This window comes from Rhinoraja longicauda, chromosome 41, assembly GCF_053455715.1.
Source record: "Rhinoraja longicauda isolate Sanriku21f chromosome 41, sRhiLon1.1, whole genome shotgun sequence".
Taxonomy (NCBI): domain Eukaryota; kingdom Metazoa; phylum Chordata; class Chondrichthyes; order Rajiformes; family Arhynchobatidae; genus Rhinoraja; species Rhinoraja longicauda.
Window position 1 is genome coordinate 6,917,093 of NC_135993.1, and position 23,318 is coordinate 6,940,410.

General features: G+C 47.5%; 1 protein-coding gene across 1 annotated transcript; it reads left to right on the top strand.

Moving 5' to 3' along the window:
- Positions 1-17,472: 17,472 nt before the first annotated feature.
- LOC144611733 (putative G-protein coupled receptor 139) lies at positions 17,473-20,305 on the top strand. The gene is made up of 2 exons (XM_078430965.1): positions 17,473-17,539; positions 19,404-20,305. Exons 1-2 carry the CDS (start codon positions 17,473-17,475, stop codon positions 20,303-20,305), a joined length of 969 nt encoding a protein of 322 aa, XP_078287091.1.
- The last annotated feature ends 3,013 nt before the right edge of the window (positions 20,306-23,318 follow it).

Sequence of the window (23,318 nt, forward strand, 5' to 3'; positions counted from 1 at the left end):
AGGGACGGAAGGGAAGAATGAGTCCCTTCAACCCACGACCATCAGTCCGACCATCTCCCGCTGCCCTCTGCGATGCTGGAGCCGGTCCTCAACCAGCAGCAGCAGCAGCGCGCGGTGGGCTGTCGGCGACGGCAGTTGGTGGAGGCCGCGTCATCAAGCGGCAGCAGCAGCAGCGCGCGGTGGGCTGTCGGCGACGGCAGTTGGTGGAGAGCGCGTCATCAAGCGGCAGCAGCAGCAGCGCGCGGTGGGCTGTCGGCGACGGCAACTGCTCCACCCACATCAAGCGGGAAGTCGGAGCCAAACACGGCACCCCCCACGTAGGGACCCGGCCCAATCGAGATCGCAAAACAGGGAGGTCGGAGCCAATGTCCGCCGTGGTGAGCGGACCAACGGAACTTCGTGCGTGCGTGCGGAGGAGGGGGGGAGGGAGAGGAGGGGGGAGGGAGAGGGGGAGGAGGGGGAGGGGGGGGGAGGGGGGGAGGAGGGGGAGGGGGGGGGAGGGGGGGAGGAGGGAGAGGGGGAGGGGAGGGCAGCAGTCGAGCTCTCGTCACCCCGCATTGACAGGCACTGTCGTCAGTCGGGCGGGTGCCGCATCCCCTCCCCCCTCCCGCCCCTCTCCCCCCTCCCGCCCCGAGCGGGAGAGGCGACGGCGTCTACATCTCCCGGCGGTCAGCGCTGCCCGACCTGAGTAATGTCAGATGTGGGGACGGGCGGGGGTGCACGTGAGGAGCGCATTAGTTAAAGTAAAGGTCCGCGGGGGGGGGGGGGCATTAGTTAATGGGGGGGGCGCGGTAACGGTGCTGGGCCCGGGAGGGAGGGGGGACTCGAGGACTCCGTGGCGTGGGTTGAAGGGAAGGATGAGTGGACAACAGTCCGACCATCTCCCTCCTGCTCAGTAGTGTCCCCCGGGTGTGGGAGAGTGAGGAGAGGGGAGGCGGTGATTGCGGGCGGCTGGCTCCGCTAACGGAGTCCATCTTGTTTGTGCGAGTGAGGAGAGGCCGTGCGTGATGACGTCAGACGCACAGCACGTGGGGAAAATGTGTTTAGAAATGAGAGTTTAAAAGTTTAAAAATGTAACTTAAAACATATACGACCAGTTTAAATAATAATTGTTATAAACAGTCGCCAGGACAGTGGTGATCAAGGTGGCGCTAACATTGTGGCGCTGTGGTTTACCGTTGTGGCTGCAGGTCCACATGTTATACATATATCTGCATGAGTTGTGGGGGGGGGGGGGCAGCGCGAGCTCATCTCACAGGGGCATTGTGACGTCACACGCTGAAGACCTTCAATAAATCAGTTAGAAATAAAATGTTTTAACTTTAAAACCTCTGTAACATAAAAAATATACGACCAAATTAAATGAAAATATCATTTCTCACCGGAAAGATATCTAAAAAGGCAATGATGATAAAGGAAACAGGCCATTGTTAGTTGCTTGCTAGGTGAGAACGAGAACCTGGTGCGGGATGGGGGAGGGATGGAGAGAGAGGGAATGCCGGGGCTACTTGAAGTTAGAGAAATCAGATATTCATACCACTGGGTTGCAAGATAGTCATACCACTGGACTGTAAGCTATCCAAGCGAAATATGAGATGCTGTTCCTCCAATTTGAGATTAGCTTCACTCTGACAATGGGGGAGGCCTCGGACAGAGAGGTCAGTGTGGGAATTCCCGGAATGGCGGGACTGTCATATGTTGAAAGACTGGAGCGACTAGGCTTGTATACACTGGAATCAAGAAGGATGGGAAGAGATCTTATCGAAACGTATAAGATTATTAAGTGGTTGGACACGTTAGAGGCAGGAAACATGTTCCCAATGTTGGGGGAGTCCAGAACAAGGGGCCACAGTTTAAGAATAAGGGGTAGGCCATTTAGAACTGAGATGAGGAAAAACTTTTTCAGTCAGAGAGTTGTGAATCTGTGGAATTCTCTGCCTCAGAAGGCAGTGGAGGCCAATTCTCTGAATGCATTCAAGAGAGAGCTGGATAGAGCTCTTAAGGATAGCGGAGTCAGGGGAAAAGGCAGGAAAGGGGTACTGATTGAGAATGATCAGCCATGATCACATTGAATGGTGGTGCTGGCTCAAAGGGCCGAATGGCCTCCTCCTGCACCTATTGTCTATTGAATGGGGATTAAATCGTTTGGCAACCGGGAGATCGGATACCCGGCCACAGTGTTTTAGGAATGGGAGCGAATGAACATAGAAACATAGAAAATAGGTGCAGGAGTAGGCCATTCGGTCCTTCGAGCCTGCACCGCCATTCAATATGATCATGGCTGATCATCCAACTCAGTATCCTGTACCTGCCTTCTGTCCATACCCCCTGATCCCTTTAGCCACAAGGGCCACATCTAACTCCCTCTTAAATATAGCCAATGAACTGGCCTCAACTACCTTCTGTGGCTGAGAATTCCACAGACTCACCAGTCTCTGTGTGAAGAAAAGATGGGGAAAGGCCAGAGGAGCAGAGGCAATGGGGGATCAGGTGTGTGAACAGGGCGGCGCGGTGGCGCAGCGGTAGAGTTGGTGCAGATCTGGAGGTGGTGGCGAGCTGCCTTCTTGAACCTCTGCAGTCCTTCAAGTGCACCTACTGTATGTCCCCACCTATTCTGTTCACCCCTCCATCCGGCCCCTCTCAGCCATTTCTGCTCAAGGAATACAAATCCACCGTCTCCAGTCCATAGGGTGGCGCAGCGGTAGAGTTGCTGCCTCACAGCGCCAGAGACCCGGGTTCAATCCTGACTGCGGGTGCTGTCTGTACGGAGTTTGTACTTTCTCCGTGACCTGCGTGGGTTTTCTCCGAGTGTTCGGTTTCCTCCCACACTCCAAAGGCGTGCAGGTTTGTCTGTTAATTGGCTTGGTATCATTATGAATTGCCCCTAGTGTGTGTAGGATAGTGTTAGTGCGCGGGGATCGCTGGTTGGCGCGGACTCGGTGGGCCGAAGGGCCTGTTTCCACGTTGTATCTCTAAACTAAACTAAATAATAGGTAGACACAAAATACTGGAGTAACTCAGCGGGACAAGCAGCAAATCGGGAGAGAAGGAATAGGTGACGTTTCGGGTCGAGACCCTTCTTCTGTCTCTCCCGAGATGCTGCCTGACCCGCTGAGTTACTCCAGCATTTTGTGCCTACCTTCGATTTAAACCTGCAATAAATCTGCAGTTTTTTTCCTAAACGAAATAAAGGTTTTTCCAATAATATTTTTAGGGAAATATTGGAAAAACAATTGTAAAGTGCAAATGAGATTTAATGAGAGTGGTTATTTCACAAAATGCTGGAGTAACTCAGCAGGTCAGGCAGCATCCCAGGAGAGAATGAATGGGTGACGTTTCGGGTCGAGATCCTTCTTCAGACTGAAGATTTAATGAGAGTGGGATTAAATCACACAACGGTTGATAACATTTTATGGATCCCCTCTCCACCTATCCTGAAAATCCGTGAGGTAGCATCACTGGAGATGATGGATAGGTGACGTTCCAGGCCAGGACTCTAAACAATATGCTCTGTATTTTTTTATATACCGATAGAAGATAAAAACATTTTGGTAAAGTGTGGGAAATCATGGATTGAATTCAATTGATGAAATTGAGCTTTTAATATATTAAAACCATAACCATTGGAATAAAACTCCATTACTTAATGAATCTACCCGCCTAGATAATTAAGAAGGAATTCAGAGAACTCTAGGGGTGATGGTCTGATTTTAACTTTCTGTCGGCGACTTACAGAGTGAAAGGTGACAGAGGTATCTCAGTTATTCCAGGAAATAGTGACAATGGATCGTGAGGCCGTGTCTGTGTGCGAGGCTGTGTATGTGTCTAAATGTGTGTGCATTCGCGGGTGTGTCTAAGTGTGTGTGAGTATGTATGTGTGTGTGTGTCTAAGTGTACGTGTGTGTCTGTAGGAAAATAACTTGGTACAAATCGAAGGTATTACAAAATGCTGGAGTAACTCAGCGGGTCAGGCAGCATCTCTGGAGAGAAGGAATGGGTGATGTTTCGGGTCGAGACCCTTCTTCAGACTCGTGTGTGTCTGTGTGTGCCTGTCTAAGTATGTGTGCATGCATGTGTGTCGGTGTATCAAGTGCGTGTGTGTTGAAGTGTGCATGCATGTGTCTTAAGTATATGTCTGTGTGTGTCTGCGCATGTGTGTGCTTAAGTGTATGAGTGCGTAAGTGTATGTGTGTGTCTAAGTGTGTTAAACGTTGGGATAATCCCTGCCTCAACTACCTCCTCTGGCAGCTTGTTCCAAACAACCACCACCCTCTGTGTGGAAAATGTTACCCGTCAGATTCCTATAAAACTCTCTGCAGTTTCTTGCGGTCTTGGGCAGAGCTGTTCCCAGACGCAGCTGTGATGCAGCCTGATAGTATGTTGGGATGGTGAAGTCCGACGGTATCCGAATGAAGTGGTCTAGAGTCGAACCTGAGTCTCCAGCGCCGTAGGACAGCAACTCTGCCGCTGCGTCACCATGCTGCCACTAGTGATGAATCTTTATTTTGGTTTTACACACTTGCTACTTCTCTTGGTGATCACAATGGAGCTTCATCCATTAATATGGTGCCCAAGTATATTCCAAGTCTACCATACAGTCATCTATGTACTAAAACTCTTGTTTGTTTGTTTGTTTGTTCCTGAACTGCAGCCAAAACGGTACACGATAGCGCGACAATTTTAGGCCCACCTTACTCACCGTTGTCCCTTTGGTGCTAATGGAAGAAGTTTCATTGAAATCGGTGTTATATTTTTAATGTTGTTCACATTTTAAAGTTTAAATCTATCTCCTAGATTTAAGGGAGGGGGGGGAGGGAGGGGGGTGAAGGGAGTGGGGTTGGAGGGAGTGGGGTTGAAAGGAGGGGAGGGAGGGAGGGAGGGAGGGGGGAGGATGGAAGATAAGGGGGGTTGAGGGGGAAGGGGAGGAAGGGAGGGGAGGGGGAGGAGAGGGTGCTACACCAATGCAGGATAGGTTTTGGCCCAACGGGTCCACTTGGTCTAGTTTGTCTCTAATTCCGTTGCCATTTGAATTAGTCTAATGCTGCAGCCTTCAACTTTTCATGTCCAGTTTTCCAAAATTTAAATTCAAATACAGGTTAATTAGCTTTGATAAAATTGTAAATAGTGTGTGGGGTCGTGCTCGTGTACGGGGTGATCGCTGGTCGGTGCGGGCACGGTGGGCCGAAGGGCCAGTTTCCGTGTTGTACCAGTCTGAAGAAGGGCCTCGACCTGAAACGTCACCCATTCCTTCTCTCCCGAGATGCCGCCTGACCCGCTGAGTTACTCCAGCATTTTGTGTCTACCTCCGTGTTGTATCTACCTCTCAAATCTAAAGCAAAGTCTACATCCACTCATTAAGACATTACATGCTTTTTCTGGGAAGATGTGGAAACATATACACAATTATGGACAAAAATAATTAGTGGCATCAGGTGCATTAAGATTCTGGTTTCAATTACTGTAATTAGCGTGAAAACGCAATGATGCCTTCCTGATATTCTCCCTGGTGGGTGATATTGGGTATAAATATAACAGACTGTGAATACAGGGTATTGTCTGCTGTAAACTTCCACCCACTATGCATGGACCTCCAAAGATCTTGTTGTTTGCCATCTACTATCCAGTCATTGCAGCCATTGGCATTCCTGGTAACGTATTGGCGTTCATTTTCAATCTGTAACGTGCCGTGAAATGCTTGCGCTCTCTCTTTGGTATTATTACTTTCTTTTCATTGTAGAATCGTGGCCCGCGTTGCTTGGTCGGCCCAACTTGCCCATGCCGACCAAGATGCCCCATCTATGCTTGTAGTACCACTGGCTTACGTTTTTGGCTCATATTTCTCTCAACCTTTCCCGTCCATGTACCAGAGGACGCTGGGTTTAAGGCGAAGGGGAAAAGATATGAATGGGATTCTTGAGGGGTAACTTTTTCCTTCAAAGGGTGGTGGGTGTGTGGAACGAGCTGCTGGAGGAGGTAGTTGAGGCTGGGACTATCCCAACGTTTAAGAAACAGACAAGTACATGGATAGGACAGGTTTGGAGGGATATGGACCAAGCGCAGGCAGGTGGGACTAGTGTAGTTGCGACACGTTGGCCAGTGTGGGCAAGTTGGGCCGTAGGGCCTGTTTCCACACTATCACTCTTTGACCCTAATCTTATTATTCTCCCTGTATCATTGATTTATTTTAATTTTCAGTTTGTAAGTGATAGGAGCAGAATTAGGCCACTCGGCCCATCAGGTCTACTCCGCCATTCAATCATGGCTGATCTATCTCTCCCTCTCAACCCCTTTCTCCTGCCTTCTCCCCATAACCCCTGACACCCGTACTAATCAAGAATCTATCCATCCATTGACTTGGCCTCCACAGCCTTCTGTGGCAATGAATGCCACAGATTCACCACCCTCTGACTAAAGAAATTCCTCCTCATCTCCTTCCAAAAGGAACGTCCTTTAATTCTGAGGCTATGACTTCTGGTCCTAGCCTCTCCCACTAGTGGAAACATCCTCTCCACATCCACCCTGTTGCACAGGGCCCTAGTGAGACCGCACCTGGAGTACTGTGTGCAGTTTTGGTCTCCAAATTTGAGGAAAGACATTCTTGCTATAGGTTCACTAGGTTAATTCCCGGAATGGCGGGACTGTCGTATGTTGAAAGACTGGAGCGACTTGCTTGTATACGCTGGAATTTAGAAGGATGAAAGGGGATCTTATTGAAACATACAAGATTATTAAGGGGTTGGACATGCTAGAGGCAGGAAACATGTTCCCAATGTTGGGGGAGTCCCGAACCAGGGATCACAGTTTAAGAATAAGGGGCAGGTCATTTAGAACGAAGATGAGGAAAAACTTTTTCACTCAGAGAGTTGTAAATCTGTGGAATTCTCTGGATGCTTTCAAGAGAGAGTTAAATAGAGCTCTTAATGATAGTGGAGTCAGGGGGTATGGGGAGAGGGCAGGAACGGGGTACTGATTGTGAATGATCAGCCATGATCACATTGAATGGCGGTGCTGACTCGAAGAGCCGAATAGCCTACTCCTGCACCTATTGTCTATTGTCTATCCAGGCCTTTCACTATTCTATTACGTACATGGCGCAGATAGGGCAGATTTGGAGGGATATGGGCCAAACTCGGGCAGGTGGGACTAGTGTAGCTGGGATATGTTGTGCGAAAGTGTGGATAAGTTGGGCCATAGGGCCTGTTTCCACGCTGTATCACTTTATGACTTTGTGCACGCTATTACGTACTACGTTAATGGCATATTCTGTCTCTTTTATATTTTATTTGTCAATAATGCATTTCATCAAAATAAGTGGAATCATTTTCTCTTTGTAACCAAGTAATCATCACCGATTATGATACCGATTATATTATCTATTCTTCTGTTGGTACATCCAACTGAAACAGAAGCAACTGCTATTTTGATGGCACTTGTGTGAAGAATTGGGAAAAAAATGACACCAAAGCTATAGGAAGGTGTTTAAAATGGGGTGTGGTGTGTTTACTAAACAGCATTAATGTATTTAAGGTGAGGGGGGGAAAGATTTAATAGGAACCTGAGTGGTAACTTTTTGGTGGGTTGTATGGAACGAGGTGCCGGAGGAGATAGTTGAGGCAGGGACTATCGCAACGCTTAAGAGACATTCAGACAGGTATGTGGATAATAGACAATAGATGCAGGAGGAGGCCATTCGGCCCTTCGAGCCAGCACTGCCATTCAATGTGATCATGGCTGATCATTCTCAATCAGTACCCCGTTCCTGCCTTCTCCCCATACCCTAAGAGCTCTATCTAGCTCTCTCTTGAATGCATTCAGAGAATTGGCCTCCACTGCCTTCTGAGGCAGAGAATTCCACAGATTCAGAACTTTTTGACTGAAAATGTTCTTCCTCATCTCAGTTCTAAATATTATTCTAAATAACCCCTTATTCTTAAACTGTGGCCCCTTGTTCTGGACTCCCCCAACATTGGGAACATGTTTCCTGCCTCTAACGTGTCCAACCCCTTAATAATCTTATACGTTTCGATAAGATCTCCTCTCATCCTTCTAAATTCCAGTGGGACAGGTTTGGTGGGATATGGGCTAAACGTGCTGTCAGATGGGACTAGTGTAGATGGGACATTTTGGCCAGTGTGGGCAAGTTAGGCTCCACGCTGTAAGACTCTATGACTCTAGATTGCAATGGAGAAATCGAGTATCCAGTAATTAATGGAAGTATAGGGTGGGTATATTACATCACACATTTTCTAATTCAACATACTGGATGGGATGTTGAATTTATGGAGATTTGGGTATGAGGGATTTGCAGCAGAGTGTTAACATTGATGTGCGGGAAGGAACTGCAGATGCTGGTTTAAATCGAAGGTTGACACAAAATGCTGGAGTAACTCAGCGGGTCACGCAGCATCTCGGGAGAGAAGGAATGGGTGCTGTTTCGGCTCGAGACCCTTCTTCAGACTGAGAGTCGGGGAGAGGGAAATAAGAGGTAGAGAGATATAGATGAATCGCAACCACAACCCTTTGCAATAAACTCTGGTCGTTAAAGGAAGCAAGGGGCACAAACTGTGGAGACCCTGCACGTCGTGTTTGAATGGTCCCAGGCTGCCAGATAATGGAGGAACGAGGCCGTTGTTAAATGGGGAAGCATTAAATCAGGTCTTCGCAGAGGCTAGACACAAAATAACTGGAATAACTTAGTGAGTCGGGCAGCATCTCTGGAGAAAAGGAATAGGTGCCGTTTCGGGTCGAGACCCTAGTTCAGGTGGCAGTTTCTCAGTTCAGTTTAGTTTATTGCCATGTGTACAAAGGTACAGTCGAAAAACCTTTGTTGCGTGCTAACCAGACAGCAGAAAGACAATACACGATTACAATCGAGCCGTTTACAGTGTTCAGTACAAGGGAATAACGTTTAATGCAAGGTAAAGCCAGCAAAGTTCGATCAAGGAAAGTCCGAGGGTCACCAAAGGTTTATATTAAGAAGGGTCTCGACCCAAAACGTCACCCATTCCTTCTCTCCAGAGATGCTGCCTGACCCGCTGAGTTACTCCAGCTTTTTGCGTCTATCCTCGGTTTATATTAACTGATGGTTCAACTGTGTCTCGTCATTAACCCCTTAGTGGACTGGAAAAACATCTGCAATCTATATACTAAACCTCTTGTTTGTTTGTTCCTGAACTACAGCCAAAACAGTACACGATAGCGCGACAATTTTAGGCCCACCTTACTCACCGTCGTCCCTTTGGTGCTAATGGAAGTTTCATTGAAATCAGTGTTATATTTTTTAAGTTATTCACATTTTAAAGTTTAAATCTATCTCCTAGGGAGGGAGGGAGGGGTAGGAGGGAGGATAAAGGGGGTTGAGAGGAATAGAGTGGGGGGAGGGGGAGGGAGGGGAGAGGGGAGGGGAGGAGTGGGGAGGAGGGGTGGAGAGGTTTAGGCCCAACGGGTCCACTTGGTCTAGTTCAAATTAAAGACAAAACTACAACGGTATTAAATCAATGCAAAGTTTTACAGTGGAAGATAACATTCCTGCTGTGGATTTTTGCACAGAGACACTGGTAAGATCCAAACTAAAGTACTGTACGTCACAACACTACCTTGCTACTGATCACAGGATCAAATGCCCAGTGAAACAGCTGGGATAATGGGGATTCAACTCAGTTTTGAGTGTTAACGCAATAAATTTAGTGCTGTAGACACAAGGACCTGCAGATGCTGGCTTACAAAACGTTAGCGCTGATTGTCAAGTGCAAGGTTCATCTAGAGGTTGCAAGTTTTTTTCTTCCTTTTCTCACACATTACACACACTCACACACCACCACTCACACTTAGAATCAAACTCACACCACACACACACCCTACTCACACCACGCACACACACACACCACCACTCACATACACCATAGCACACACTACACACATATTAAGCACACACACATTACACACACACACACCACATGCGCACACACACCACATGCACACACAACACAAATATAAGACTTACAATAGACAATAGATGCAGGATTAGGCCATTCAGCCCTTCGAGCCAGCACCGCCATTCAATGCGATCATGGCTGATCACTCTCAATCAGTACCCCGTTCCTGCCTTCTCCCCATACCCCCTATCCTTAAGAGCTCTATCCAGCTCTCTCTTGAAAGCATCCAACGAACTGGCCTCCACTGCCTTCTGAGGCAGAGAATTCCACACCTTCACCACTCTCTGACTGAAAAAGTTCTTCCTCATCTCCGTTCTAAATGGCCTACCCCTTATTCTTAAACTGTGGCCCCTTGTTCTGGACTCCCCCAACATTGGGAACATGTTTCCTGCCTCTAATGTGTCCAATCCCCTAATTATCTTATATGTTTCAATAAGATCCCCCCTCATCCTTCTAAATTCCAGTGTATACAAGCCTAATTGCTCCAGCCTTTCAACATACGACAGTCCCGCCATTCCGGGAATTAACCTAGTGAACCTACGCTGCACGCCCTCAATAGCAAGAATTACGTACACTAACACCACACATTACTACACGCAAACATAAAACCCACGCCACTCACACACATAGACCACACATAATATACACATACTACACACGTCACGCACACACCACGCACACACACGACACACGCACACCACATGTGCACACTCGCACACCAAACACACTCTCACCACATGCGCACTCACACACACGGCACAAACATAAGACTCAGGCATACTCACACTAAACATCGCACCCACACCACGCACACACAAAACTCACACCACATCACAGTCTTTTACTATATACACATCACACACACTCACACCCACAAACCCAAAGCACAATACACATCACACACACTCTGGGAACACGTAAACTCAATACACTGGCACCACTCACCAACACAAAACACACACAAATACACATCGCAGCCTCACACCACACCCTGCCCCACAAAACATCAAACAAACATACAACTCACACCGGTTGCATACACAGAAAATACATAATATGCCAAAAACACACACACACACCATGCACACACACCACACCACGCACAAACCAGACCATGCACACTTAGCACACACACCACGCACACACACACACACACCACGTACACGCACACACACCACACCACACACACACCACTCACATATACACATGCTCCATGCGCACACACTCACCCACTAACATGTACACACACCATGCACACACACCTACTCGCATGTACGCATACACCACGCACACACCACACCACACACACCACTCATATACACATGTACCATGCACACGCACGCACACACACACCACGCACACACACCACCACGCAACGTACACATCACGTGCACCTACACACACCACGCACACACAACGTGCACATACATAAAACTCAAACCAGTCACATAAACAGAGCACGCATAATACACACACACTTCGCTCACACACTACTGCACACACACAAACATAAAACTCACGCCAGTCGCAAACACAGACCACACATCCTAAGCCACCCACCCCATTCTCACACCCACACACACTCACTCACACCACACTCACACCCACCCCATTCTCACACTCACACTGACACTCACACCCACTCACACTGACACTCACACACACCCACACTCACAACACACTTACACACACATCCACACCCATACTGACACTCACTCGCGAGCATTACCTGGCCACGCTGCCTGTACGCTGGTGTCTTGCAGCTAACTTGGCGGTGATTGTGATCATGTGCCGTGGTCGGTGTGGTCTGTCGGGGTGCATCACCTTCTACCTACTGTCCATGGCGGTGACCGACCTGCTGGTGCTGGTGACGGCGGTGGTTGTGAACCGGGTGCTGGCCATGTACTCCCCGTCCAACGCCCTGGCCCTGGCGCCGCTGTGCAACGCCAACTTCGTGCTGGTGTACGCGGTGCGGGACTGCTCGGTCTCGACCATGGTGGTCTTCACCTTCGACCGCTTCGTGGCCATCTGCTGGCCGAGGCTGAGGGCCACCTACTGCAGGGAGCGGGTGGCAGCCGCGGTGGTGGCTGCGGTCTGCGCTCTGAGCGCGGTCAAGAACGCCTTCTGGTACTTCATCTTTGAGCCGCATGTTCCAGGCGAGCCCACACCGTGCAAGATCAAGCCCGCATTCTACACCTCGCCTGCCTGGGGAGCCTTTGACTGGATCGACAGCATCTTGACCCCCTGCCTGCCCTTCGTGTTCATCCTCCTGCTCAATTTCCTGACCGTCCGGCACATTTTAAGGGCGATTTCGATCCGCAAGAGGCTCAGAGGCAGCGAGAGGGGAGAGCAGGGTCAGAGCGACCCGGAGACCGAGAGCCGCAGGAGGTCCATTGTCCTGCTCGTGAGCATCTTCGGCCTCTTCATCCTCCTGTGGTCCCTGGTGCTCGTCACCTTCCTCTCCATCCGCATCGCCAGTGTCACCTACTTCTCCGGCTCCAACTTCGACCAGTCCAATTTCCTCTTGGAGGAGGGTGGCTACATGCTGCAGTTCCTCTGCTCCTGTGTCAACCCCTTCGTCTACGCCGGGACCCAGCAGAGGTTCAGAGACGAGCTGAGACTGGCCTGGAGATACCCACTCTCGCTCGTCGACAAACTGCGCAAATAAACCAGTTCACAAGGCAAAGAGTGCTGGAGGGAATCAGCACTTGGAAGTGCTGGGTGGCACGGTGGTGACAATAGACAGTAGACAATAAGATCACCCCTCATCCTCCTGCGCTCCAAGGAATAGAGTTCTTTACCACAGGTTTAGCAATAAGATAGACAATAGACCACATTGTGGATGATCAGCCATGATCATATTGAATGGTGGTGCTGGCTCGAAGGGCCGAATGGCCTACTCCTGCACCTATAGTCTATTGTCTAATCAGTACCTCGTTCCTGCCCTCTCCCCATACCCCCTGACTCCGCTATCTTTAAGAGCTCTATCTAGCTTTCTCTTGAAAGCATCCAGAGAATTGGCCTCCACTGCCTTCTGAGGCAGAGAATTCCACAGATTCACAACTCTCTGACTGAAAAAGGTTTTCCTCATCTCCGTTCTAAATGGCCTATCCCTTATTCTTAAACTGTGGCCCCTGGTTCTGGACTCCCCCAACATTGGGAACACGCTTCCTGCCTCTAGCATGTCCATTCCCTTCATAATCTTATATGTTTCAATCCTCTCGTCCTTCTAAATTCTAGCATATGCAAGCCCAGTCGCTCCAGTCTTTCAACATGCTGTCTGTATGGAGTTTGTACGTTCTCCCCGAGACCTGACTGGGTTTTCTCCGAGATCTTCGGTTTCCTCCCACACTCCAAAGACCTCAATTGCCTTGTTGTAAGTGTAAATTGTCCCTGGTTTGTGTAGGATAGTGTTAGTGTGCGGGGAAATGATCGCTGGTCGGCGCGGACTCGGTGGGCCGAAGGGCCTGTGTCCGCGCTGTATCTCTAAACTAAACGAAAAATAATTCCAACTAATCATAATAAAAAGGAATAATAATTCAACCAAGCATCCCCTCCACAGATGCTGCCTGACCTGTTGAGTTCATAAGACAAGTTTCTTTCCACATTTATAGGGAACAAATAAACTTAGTTTAAAGGACAATTTTGGACAATTCAGCCTTTCTACCACAGTTCAGTATCATTATCACGTGTACCGAGGTACAGTGAAAAGCTCTTTGTCAGCGGAAAGACAATACATGATTACAATCGAGCCATTTACAGTGTGTGGGCACATGATAAGGTAATAAAGTTTAGTGCAAGGTAAAGCCAGCAAATTCCGATCAAGGATAGTCCAAAGGTCACCAATGAGGTAGATAGTAGTTCAGCACAGCTCTCTGGTTACTGGAAGAGTAATTAAAACTAATAATAATAAAAGTAGTAGTAATTTAAACAAGCACCCCATATTTTAGTTTAAACAACAATATTGGACAATTCAGATTTTCCAAGTTCTGCCATGTCTTTAGACTACAGAGATACAGGTTGGAAACAGGCCCTTCGTACACTAGCACTATCCTACACACACTGGGGACAATTTAGAAATGACAGAAGCCAATTAACCTGCACACCTTAGCGCACGGTAGCGCAGCGGTAGAGTTGCTGCTTTACAGCGAATGCAGCGCCGGAGACTCAGGTTCGATCCTGACTACGGGTGCTGCACTGTAAGGAGTTTGTACGTTCTCCCCGTGACCTGTGTGGGTTTTCTCCGAGATCTTCGGTTTCCTCCCACACTCCAAAGACGTACAGGTATGTAGGTTAATTGGCAGGGTAAATGTAAAAATTGTCCCTAGTGGGTGTAGGATAGTGTTAATGTGCGGGGATCGCTGGGCGGCACGGACTTGGAGGGCCGAAAAGGCCTGTTTCCGGCTGTATATATATATGATATGATATGAACATGCAAACTCCGTAGTCGGGATCGAACCTGGGTGCCTGCTGCTGCAAGCGCTGGAAGGCAGCAACACTACCGCTGTGCCACCGTGCACTTACAATTATATTCCTTCTCAGCTTATTAATTGTATGCTTTTTTTGGTTCATGAGATTATTATTCCATATTACTGCACTCGAAGCCCTCCAGCATCTTTTACAAATGACACCCAACTCTTGAATCTGTGTTGTTTGAGAAAAAATTAATTGTAAATAGATACTCAAGAAATGCCATTGAAACCACATTAGGTGAATGAATCATTGCTCCTTTTTTAATATAAAAAGAATGCTGGAATAATATAAAGAACAGAGCTTCTAATTGTACCCTTGGAGTTTGCTTTAACCTATAAATAATATCAGACTTTCAATGCAGTGTTATTGATAGAGGATATATTTTTAGTTTTAAAAACAAGTGCTGGAGTAACTCAGCGGGTCAGGCAGCACCTCTGGAGAACATGGACAGGTGATGTTTCACAGAGTGCTGGAATAGAAACATAGAAAATAGGTGCAGGAGGAGGCCATTCGGCCCTTCGAGCCTGCACCGCCATTCAATATGATCATGGCTGATCATCCAGCTCAGTAACCTGTACCTGCCTTCTCTCCATACCCCCTGATCCCTTTAGCCACAAGGGCCACATCTAACTCCCTCTTAAATATAGCCAATGAACTGGCCTCAACTACCTTCTGTGGCAGAGAATTCCACAGACTCACCACTCTCTGTGTGAAGAAATATTTTCTCAGCTCGGTCCTAAAAGACTTCCCCCATATCCTTAAGCTGTGACCCCTGGTTCTGGACTTCCCCAACATCGGGAACAATCTTCCCGCATCTAGCCTCTCCAACCCCTTAATAATTTCAGGTATTGTTAGGATATATTAGGAAGTTTAATTTTGCCCATTTGGTACGGGTTCAATCCTGACTACGGGCGCTGTCTGTACGGAACTTGTACGTTCTCCCCATGACCTGCGTGGGTTTTCTCCGGGTGCTCCGGTTCCTTCCCACACACCAAAGACGCGCAGGTTTGTAGGTTAATTGGCCTCTGTAAATTGCCCCTGTTAAGTAGGACAGAACTAGTGTACGGGTGAATGCTGGTCGGCGTGATCTCAGTGTATGACTTTGATTCTTGGTTGTCTAGTTTTGGAGTAGCATTGATAAATTTATCCCCTACACCATTTTGACTGCTATGTTGAGTTGAGATTCTTATTTTAGTCAAAGGGGTTAGAATCATTTTAACAGTAAAATGGTCTTGCTTAACTGTAATCTTCAGTTTACACTCTTTGTTTTTATTTCAGATTTTCGACATCTGCTTTATTCTTTGGAGTTACAGCATGGAAACAGGCCCTACGGCCCAATGAGTCCGTGCCGACCGGTGATCACCCCGTACAACTTACAATTTACAGAAGCCAATCAACTTACAAACCTGCACGTCTTTGGAGTGTGGGACGAAACCGGAGCACCCGGAGAAAACCCACGCGGTCACGGGGAGAACGTATAAACTCTGTACAGACAGCACCCGTGGTCAGGATCGAACCTGGGTCTCTGGCGCTGTAAGGCAGCAACTCTACCACTGCGCCACCGCTTCGTTGAATTATTTTTTATTTACAATTTAAGAGCACCCACGTGCCTATAAAGATATGGTTGAAAGGGTGGGTACACTAACAGATTCAAGAACAACTTCTTCCCTATCAGATTTTTGAATGTTCCTCTCATAAGCTAAGGATGAATTTCCAGGATCTTCCTATCTACCTCATTGTGACCTTGCACTTTTTTAAATTGCGCTTTCTCTGCCGATACAACACAATATTCTGCTCTCTGTTACCTTTTTCTTTCTGCACTACCTGAAGTACTGGTTTGATTGTAATCATGTATGGATGATTTTCCTGGATAGCACGCAAAATAAAGGTTTTCATTGTATCTCGGTACACCTGAATAACAAGCTGATACCAAGACCATTACATCTGTAACCCATTGCTTCATCTCACAGTACCAGATTCTTCTTGACCTCCCCCTCTGGCGATGAAGATAAACTGCCGGGATCCAAAGTGTTGCCACATTGGGCGCAGCGGTCGAGCACATTTGTCCCATCCATGTACCTGTCTAACTGTATCTTCAATGTTGGGATAGTCCCTGCCTCAACTATCTCCTCTGGCAGCTTGTTCCATACACCCACCACCTTTGTGTGAAAGATGTACCTCTCAGTTTCCTATTAAATCTTTTCCTCTTCACCTTAAACCTATGTCCTCTGGTCCTCGATTCACCTACTCTGGGCAAGAGACTGTGCATCTTTGATCAGCGATACCTGACATGAATGTATACTACCGATGTTCTGTAATTGAGTGTATATTACTGATGTCTAAAGAAGGGTCTCGACCCGAAACGTCACCCATTCTTTCTCTCCTGAGATGCTGCCTGACCCGCTGAGTTACTCCAGCATTTTGTGAGATGAATACCTTCGATTTGTACCAGCATCTGCAGTTATTTTCTTACACTTACTGATGCGCTGTGCTCATTGATCTTGCTTGGCATTGGCAAGTCGGGCTGGTGGGCCAGTCCCATGCTCTATGACTCTGAGATTAGTAGAGAGAGGTCACCATGGACTCAGTGGGCTGAAGGGCCTGTTTCTGCGCAGTATGACATAAAAATGTGGCACCATAGAAAATAGGTGCAGGAGTAGGCCATTCGGTCCTTCGAGCCAGCACCGCCATTCAATATGATCATGGCTGATCATCCAAATTCAATGCCCCATTCCTGCTTTCTCCCCATATCCCTTTATTCCATTAGCCCCAACAGCTATATCTAACTCTCTCTTGAATACATGACTCTGATATGGACTTTAGGTAACGTCATTCCAACCCCATATTCTAGGTTTATATTTCACCCACCCTCTGCGAATTTCAGATTTAATTTGAACTTTCTAATTTGCACATGAGGGATTTAACTGGCATGTTGCAATCTGTTCATATATTTCTATTTTAAAAACTTAATGATTTAGGCAGTGTTGCAATCTCTATACCTCCCGGGAGATCGACAGTGTATAAATGAAACGCTCGGGGAAGATGTGAACTACCGGTGGTCGACATGCATATCCCAGTTCAGTTCGCGGCGAAGGTCTGGTATACAGTCATTGCATTTATTGGTGTGCCTGGTAAGTGTCTTCTCAGTGAGTCTGTGGATGTGAGCACAGCCGTGGTGGGATTTAAAAGACTTTCTTTTGTCTGAACTTTACATGGATCGGGCAGGTTTGGAGGGCTATGGTCCAAAATTTAGATGGATGAGAGGGGATCCTACAGAAACATATAAAATTCTTAAAGGATTGGACAGGCGAGATGCAGGAAACATGTTCCCCATGTTGGGGAAGTCCAGAACCAAGCAATCACAGTTTAAGAATAAGGGGTAGGCCATTTAGGACTGAGATGAGGAAAAAATGTTTCAGCCAGAGAGTTGTGAATCTGTGGAATTCTCTGCCACCGAAGGCAGTGGAGGCCAATTCACTGGATGTTTTCAGGAGAGAGTTAGGTTTAGCTCTTAGGGCTAACGGAATCAAGGGATATGGGGAAAAAGCAGGAACGGGGTACTGATTTTGATTGATCAGCCATGATCATATTGAATGGCGGTGCTGGCTCGAAGGGCCGAATGGTCTACTCCTGAACCTACTTTCTTTGTTTCATAGTCTAACGCAGGCAGGTGGGACCAGTGTAGCTGGGAGATGTTGGCCGGTGTGGGCAAGTTGGGCTGATAGGAGCCTGTTTCCACACTGTATTACTCTATGACTATGAGGATAGACACAAAATGCTGGAGTAACTCAGCGGGACAGGCAGCATCTCTGGAGAGAAGGAATGGCAGCAGAAGGATAGCGTTCATTCTCTCCCGAGATGCTGCCTGACCCGCTGAGTTACTCCAGCATTTTGTGTCTATTAATGGGTGGCATCACAGCTTGGTTTGGGAACAGCTCTGCCCAAGACTGTGAAAGGTTGCAGAGAGCTGTAGATGTCGCCCAGCCCATCACCCAAACTCCCCACCGTTGACTCCATCTCCACTTCACGCTGCCTTGGGAAAGCATCCAGCGAAATCAAAGTCTTGTCCCACCCCACTCATTCCTTCTTCTTCCCGCTCAAGTCTGGCAGAAGATACAGAAGCTTGAAAGCGCGCACCACCAGACTCAGGAACAGATCCCTCACCTCTGTTATCAGGCTTCTGAACGGTCCTTCCATAAGCTGGGGTACTGTCCGATTCATCTCTACCGCATTGGACTCATCTATATACTGAGAATCTTGTTTGTTTGTTTGTTTGTTCCTGAACTTCAGCCAAAACGGTACACGATAGCGCGACAATTTTTGGCCCACCTTACTTGGCGTCATCCCGTGGTCCTATGGAAGAAGTTTCATTGAAATCGATGTTATATTTTTAAAGTTATTCTTATGTTTTTTAATATGCGCATGCACAGTTGTCGCTCCGTTGATCTGGTACTTATGTAAGATGGCCGCCAGTGAGGGTGGGGGGGGGGGGGGGGGGGAGAGGGAGGGAGGGAGGTGGAAGGGACGAGGGGAAGGGGGTAAGGGGGTAGGAGAGGGTGCTGCATCATTGCAGGAGAGGTTTGGGCCCAACGAGTCCACTTGGTCTAGTAGTAAATATTTGTCAAACACAGGTAAGTGGGACCAGCTAAAGGATACAGCACAGAAACAGGCCCTTCGGCCCACCGGGTTCGCGCCGCCCAGCGATCCCCGCATATTAACACTATCCTACACCCACTAGGGACAATTTTTACATTTGCCCAGCCAATTAACCTACAAACCTGTACGTCTTTGGAGTGTGGGAGGAAACCGAAGATCTCGTAGAAAACCCACGCAGGTCACGGGGAGAACGTACAAACTCCGTACAGACGGCGCCCGTAGTCGGGATCGAACCTGAGTCAATATTTATTGATCAGGTTGGTGTCTGCGGATGACATTGACCGTGAGCTGAGCGGGCGTGATGATGTGTAACCTCTCCCTCTCTGCCCTGCTCCACAGTGAACCTAGTGGCGATCGTGATCCTGTCCCGGGGCAGGTGCGGCCTGTCCACATGCACCACTCTCTACCTGGTTGCCATGGCAGCGGCAGACCTGTTGACCATCCTCACCCAGGTCATTCTGCGGCGCATCAACATCTATTACTTCCCCTGGAATTTCCTGCGCATCTTCCTCGTGTGCCGGGTGCTGTACGTCCTCCGGCACGTCGCCAGGGGCTGCTCTGTCTGGTTCACCGTCACCTTCACCTTTGATCGCTACGTGGCCATTTGCTGCCAGAAGCTGAAGACTAAATATTGCAGCAGGAAAAGCGCAGCGGTGGTTCTGACGGCAACGGGCGCCCTGGTCACCGCTAAGAATATTCCCAAGTACTTCATCCTGAGACCCTGGGTCATCATCGATGGCACTCCTTGGCTGTGCATCTTCAAGATGGGCTATTTCTCCGAGCCTGAATGGGTGGGATTTGACTGGTTTGATTCCATTTCAACCCCGTTGCTTCCCTTCGGCTTAATCTTGATATTCAACTTTCTGACGGTCAAGCACATTTTGGTCGCCAGTCGGGTGCGAAAGGTGCTGAGAGGTCAAAGCAGGGGAGACAAGGGTAGCGACCCCGAGATGGAGAGCCGCAGGAGGTCAATAATCTTGCTCTTCACCCTGTCCGGCAGCTTCATCCTCTTGTGGCTGTTCTACGTTATAGATTCCTTCTTTTATTCCATTGCAGGGATACCCACCAGGGAGTATAACGACGCCCAGTACATCTTCCGTTACATCAGCGTTATGCTCTTGCACTTAAACTGCTGCACCAACACATTTATCTACGCTGTGACTCAGTCCAACTTCAGAGAACAGGTTGTGAGCATGCTAAAGTATCCTGTAACTTCAATGATTCGATTATTTAAAAAATAAAACTGCTGAACTCTTCTCAAGGCTTTTTATACGTGTGTAACAGATAAGAGGTTGACCAGGGAGAAGGTAGGACCACTCAACGATAAAGGAGGGAATTCCATGCTTGGAGTCGGAGGATGTGGGTGAGGTGCTTAACCAGTATGTAATGGAAACTTTCAAACTTTTCTATTAAATTATTGTCTAAGTGCCATTACTACACAGGGAGTCGGAATGATCTGACACAATCCCCATTAGAGCAGATATTCCAGTCGGGTTTTCAGTTTAATTAGTTGTTTATTGAAGTAGTTGTACAAACAAGGAGATGAACATACCGGGCTGTACTTATTTCACATACAAGTCTTAGCTGGCTGCTCTGTCCCTGCTCTGGTCCCAGGACTCCAGGTCTTTTCCAGGTTTGTTCCACCCTGTTCATCTCACGACCGCCTCCAAGTGTCCAAAATAATATTGCAAGATATATCTAGACAAAATAATGTAATATTTCAACGGTTGCTAGGTGTGAGAGTGGAGATGACTACCGAAGTTAAAGTGTTGTATTTAAATGCGCGAAGTTTGAAAAATAAAGTGGATGAGCTTGAGGCTCAGTTAGACATTGGCAAGTATGATGTTGTGGGAATCACAGAGACATGGCTACAAGAGGACCAGGGCTGGGAACTGAATATTCAGGGGTACACAACGTATAGAAAAGACAGACAGGTGGGTAGAGGGGGTGGGGTCACTCTGTTGGTAAGGAATGATATTCACTCCCTTGCAAGGGGTGACATAGAATCAGGAGACATAGAATCGGTATGGATAGAAATGAGGAATTGTAAGGGTAAAAAGACCCTAATGGGAGTTATCTACAGGCCCCCAAACAGTAGCCTCGCAAATGTAATGCTACGGTGGTTATGGGAGATTTCAACATACAGGTAGACTGGGAAAATCAGGTTGGTAATGGACCCCAGGAAAGAGAGTTTGTGGAGTGCCTCCGAGATGGATTCTTAGAACAGCTTGTACTGGAGCCTACCAGGGAGAAGGCAATTCTGGATTTAGTGTTGTGTAATGAACCTGATCTGATAAGGGGACTCAAGGCAAAAGAGCCATTAGGAGGCAGTGATCACAATATGATGTTTTACTCTACAAATTGAGAGGGAGAAGGGAAAATCGGAAGTGTCAGTATTACAGTATAGCAAAGGGGATTACAGAGGGATGAGGCAGGTGCTGGCCAGAATTGACTGGAAGGAGGCCCTAGCAGGGAAGACGGTGGAACAGCAATGGCAGGTATTCCTGGGAACAATGTAGAAATTGCAGGATCAATTTATTCCAAAGAGGAGGAAAGATTCTAAGGGGAGTAAGAGGCACCCATGGCTGACAAGGTAAGTCAAGGACAGCATAAAAATAAAAGAGAAGAAGTATAAAATAGCAAAGAAGAGTGGGAAGCCAGAGGATTGGGAATCTTTTAAAGAGCAACAGAAGATGACTAAGAAGGCAATACGGGGAGAAAAGATGAGGTACGAGGGTAAACTAGCCAATAATATAAAGGAAGATAGTAAAAGCTTTTTTAGGTATGTGAAGAGGAAAAAAATAGTCAAGGCAAATTAGTGGGTAAAATTAGAGCACATGGTATTGGGGGTAGGGTACTGACATGGATAGAAAATTGGTTGACAGACAGAAAGCAAAGAGTGGGGATAAATGGGTCCCTTTCAGAATGGCAGGCAGTGACTAGTGGGGTACTGCAAGGCTCGGTGCTGGGACCGCAGCTATTTACAATATATATTAATGACTTGGATGAAGGGATTAAAAGTACCATTAGCAGATTTTATGACGATATAAAGCTGGGTGGTAGTGTGAACTGTGAGGAAGATGCTATGTGGTTGCAGGGTGACTTGGACAGGTTGTGTGAGTGGACAGATGCATGGCAGATGCAGTTTAATGTGGATAAGTGTGAGGTTATCCACTTTGGTGGTAAGAATGGGAAGGCAGATTATTATCTGAATGGTGTTTGGTGGTAAGAATGGGAAGGCAGATTATTATCTGAATGGTGTCAAGTTAGGAAAAGGGGTCGTACAACGAGATCTGGGTGTCCTAGTGCATCAGTCACTGAAAGGAAGCATGCAGGTACAGCAAGCAGTGAAGAAAGCCAATGGAATGTTGGCCTTCATAACAAGAGGAGTTGAGTATAGGAGCAAAGAGATCCTTCTGCAGTTGTACAGGGCCCTAGTGAGGCCGCACCAGGAGTACTGTGTGCAGTTTTGGTCTCCAAATTTGAGGAAGGATATTCTTGCTATTGAGGGCGTGCAGCGTAGGTTTACTCAGTTAATTCCCGGAATTGCGGGACTGTCATATGTTGAAAGACTGGAGCGGCTAAGCTTGTATACACTGAAATTTAGAAGGATGAGAGGGGATCTTATCGAAACAGATTATTAAGGGGTTGGACACGTTAGAGGCAGGAAACATGTTCCCAATGTTGGGGGAGTCCAGAACCAGCGGCAACAGTTTAAGAGTAAGGGGTGGGCCATTTAGAATGGAAATGAGGAAAAACTTTTTCAGTCAGAGATTGTAAATCTGTGGAATTCTCTGCCTCAGAAGGCAGTGGAGGCCAATTCTCTGAATGCATTCAAGAGAGAGCTAGATAGAGCTCTTAAGGATAGCGAAGTCAGGGGGTATGGGGAGAAGGCAGGAACGGGGTACTGATTGAGAATGATCAGCCATGATCACATTGAATGGTGGTGCTGTCTAAACATAAATTACTCCTACAGAGTATTTTGCATCTGTATTCACTGAGAAGAAGGACTTGAAGGACAGTGAGATCAGTGTGGAGAATACACATATACTACGGCAGCGTGAGATCGAGGAGATGGTGGTGAGGCTCTTGAAGAGCATTAAGGTGGATAGGTCTCCAGGGCCTGATGGAATCTATACTTGATAAACAAGAGTGCAAGGGTCAACATGAAAAAATCCTTCCCTCCAACCGCATCTCTGTCCATGTCTGGCTCAGTCTTATGAGGTCATAAGTTTAGTTTAGTGTAGTTTAGAG

Bases quoted from the DNA above. Each gene is read 5' to 3' on its own strand.
- LOC144611733 (XM_078430965.1), top strand. From the start codon at position 17,473: ATGCATATCCCAGTTCAGTTCGCGGCGAAGGTCTGGTATACAGTCATT. The intron at 17,540-19,403 runs GTAAGTGTCTTC...CCTGCTCCACAG, and splicing joins TGCATTTATTGGTGTGCCTG to TGAACCTAGTGGCGATCGTG.